The 2,818-nt window shown below is 35.1% G+C and overlaps 1 protein-coding gene across 1 annotated transcript; it reads right to left on the bottom strand.

Annotated features, from left to right (window-relative positions):
- Nucleotides 1–762: 762 nt before the first annotated feature.
- LOC111374780 (probable WRKY transcription factor 70) lies at nt 763–2,205 on the bottom strand. The gene is made up of 3 exons (XM_022997516.1): nt 1,875–2,205; nt 1,438–1,542; nt 763–1,345 (listed from the first exon to the last, which is right to left on the bottom strand). Exons 1-3 carry the CDS (start codon nt 2,171–2,173, stop codon nt 913–915), a joined length of 837 nt encoding a protein of 278 aa, XP_022853284.1. The 5' UTR covers nt 2,174–2,205; the 3' UTR covers nt 763–912.
- Between the last annotated feature and the right edge of the window lie 613 nt (nt 2,206–2,818).

The following is a 2,818-nucleotide window of genomic DNA, read 5'->3' as shown; positions in this document are numbered from 1 at the left end:
TGAACAGTTATAAGATTATCACTTCTCAATGGATCAATAGAATTTTAGCAATAATAAACCACTTTAATTAATATATTAATAATATTACTTGGGCCGCATTAATATTGTAGCAATAAGTTCTATTTGCAGTTCGTTGATGATTACTCGCAATCCCTTTCTCAACAGCTTGACAAAATGTATACGTACTCTAACCTCATCGCTCCTTCCTTACACATCCACGGCCCCCAAGTCACCAAATAAGTTTGCCCCACTTCCTGACTAAGACCTTATTCTCAAGCTAGTAGCATATGGAGATTGTTAATCTGGATCCAAATGAAGCGTTCAAGAAATTTGTTGCAGCTACATCAGCCTCGTCATCTTCACCGAAGTGATAGTATGCTTGTTGAAAATCCCTCGATGGTCAAGTAAAAATATTTCTGTAATTCAGGAAAAAAATGCATGTTGAGACGTTTTGTACAATGAACTCCATACGTAAGGACGTTTTGCGCTAATGACTCGCTAATTAACTACACATTTTAAGGAGAGATTCCGTGAATCATTTTTATTCAGATCAGTTCTTTTTCCTTTTCTCATATACATTTTGGCTTGTCAATGGATCCAAATGAATAGGACAGAAATCAGTGGATCGTTTCTATCAAACTGTCCCCTCCATGTACCTTTAATAATTACAATCAAATTTCTTTGAATAATTGTACTATAGTTTTCTTATCTGCTTTAAATATTTATTTTTCTACCTTAGGAAATCATATGATAAGCTTGATGGAAATAGAAACATAGCCCTGCAATTCTAATCAGATTATTTATAAGAAAAATCTAATCTTTTTACATCAAGAAAGAAACACTCGACAAAATAAACTTTACATAAACCGTTATTAATACAACTTTTGTTTTCTAGATCAAGTGGTTTGTCCATCAAAATTCAGGCAAATCATCAAATAGGGACTCTACCATCATATCAGCCTCCATGCTGTGAGTACTTGCTGTGCAAGAATATACATCAGAAGAAAACACATCCCCATGATCAACTCCTGATGAAATTGCAGCCGTCAGATGATGATGATCATGACCCACAAAATAATCAGATGACAAAATCGTTGGAATCACCCGACTTGCCGGCGAATATTCCACGGGTTTGGTTGATTTCGACGCCGTACCGAAACTCAAAATTATGGAAGAATCCTTAACAGTGGAATCCATGATGACTTGACAAGGTTTGAATAAGTTGTTGCACGTATGTTGGCCAAGGTATGTGTTCCTGTATATTGGTGGATCGTCTTGAATTTGCTGCACTTGTTTGCTTGCTTGGCATCCTTGATCATACTTGTGGGTGCACCTCAAGTAGCTCCTAAGACATACCACAAAATTTATTAGTTCAGTATTGTCCAATACAGTTTACCTTAAATTTAATGTAATTTCAATAAGCATATATGTAGGTACCTAGGATGTTTAGCATTGAGGATGACTTTTTGTCCATATTTTCTCCAAGCGTGGCCATCTTCAAACAAAGTAGGGGTGTCTTTTGTCCATGTCTCAGTTGTTGTCCTATGTTTTAAAATTTGTAAAATTATCAGTAAATGATAAATATATACCATCAACATATTTTTTTCATCATCAATCCCCTGTTGGGATTCTTATTTTCTTGATCTTTTCTCTTTACTTAAGTAAGTAGGCAATAATTAATCTTATCTCAGTAAAAAAAAATTAACAAATCTTTAAAAAATTTTACTAGGATAAAGAGTGACTTGTCTGTTTGTATCTATACGTACTCACAATTCCAATTCATAGTGATTTAGAAAAATCCTTTCTTTTTTTATTTAGATATATTAATGAACTGAACAAAGTAGCGAATCGAGTTCGAGTACGAGAAGTACTACCTTCTCTTGTATCGTCCTCTCCGATTTTTCGACTCAAAAGTCTTGCAACTTTCGCTGGAATCTTGAGATTTCCGGCCATCCCAATTCACGGCCGGTAATCGAGAAACCTCATCGGACCCAGTTGAGCTTAGAATCGAAAGACTCTCATTAAAAGTATCCCAGATTTTGTCCACAAGACCTTCAGCCAAAGGCAGTTCTAATGCACCATCACCATTCAGCATGACTCGGAGTGGGTTGATGAGTTCAAGGCCGCGAGTCAACTTGTCGATCACCCGTTTCCGGCCAGTAGAGAACTCCATTTTTTTTGGCCTTGAGTAAGGAATATGAAACAACTAATTTATATATAGAGAAAATAGCTAGAAACTACTTGGAGACGATCGCACGCGAAGTTAATCACTAAACGACATACTTTTGCGCGTTGGGAGCTTTTGGACGATGGGATGCAAAGGAAGTTTTCACACGCGTCGAGAGGCGCGTTTAGTATTTTCTCAGGTCATGTGAATGACGTACATTTGGAATGTCATTGCTTAAGTCATATGCCACTTGGCACCGTTAAATAGGCTGTAGCAAAGGTTTAATTTTTGAATAATTAATACTAGAATATTTAACTACAATCATGCTACTTGTGTATTTTGTTTAGCATCACTAGTGACATTATGTCACATGTCGACACATAATTGAATAATTTTTGAATTTAACACACTTTCCTATCAAAATTATTTTTGAATACGCACACAATATCATCCAAATTATCATCCATGAAATCTGCAAAATACTTTATTCATTTAATTATTAGTTTAAAATTTAAAAGAATCACTAGTTGATTTGCATTCTAGATTACAATCTTATTGAAAATAACCATTCTATTTTCACTATTTTATTTTACTTTCAGGTTGTCAATCAAATCACACTGGACTAGTTTGGTCACAAGAAGAAAAAGAATA

Source organism: Olea europaea, unplaced genomic scaffold (assembly GCF_002742605.1).
Source record: "Olea europaea var. sylvestris unplaced genomic scaffold, O_europaea_v1 scaffold1289, whole genome shotgun sequence".
Lineage (NCBI taxonomy): Eukaryota > Viridiplantae > Streptophyta > Magnoliopsida > Lamiales > Oleaceae > Olea > Olea europaea.
The sequence above is the reverse complement of the archived record's forward strand: the minus strand, read 5'-3'. Positions and strand labels throughout refer to the sequence as shown.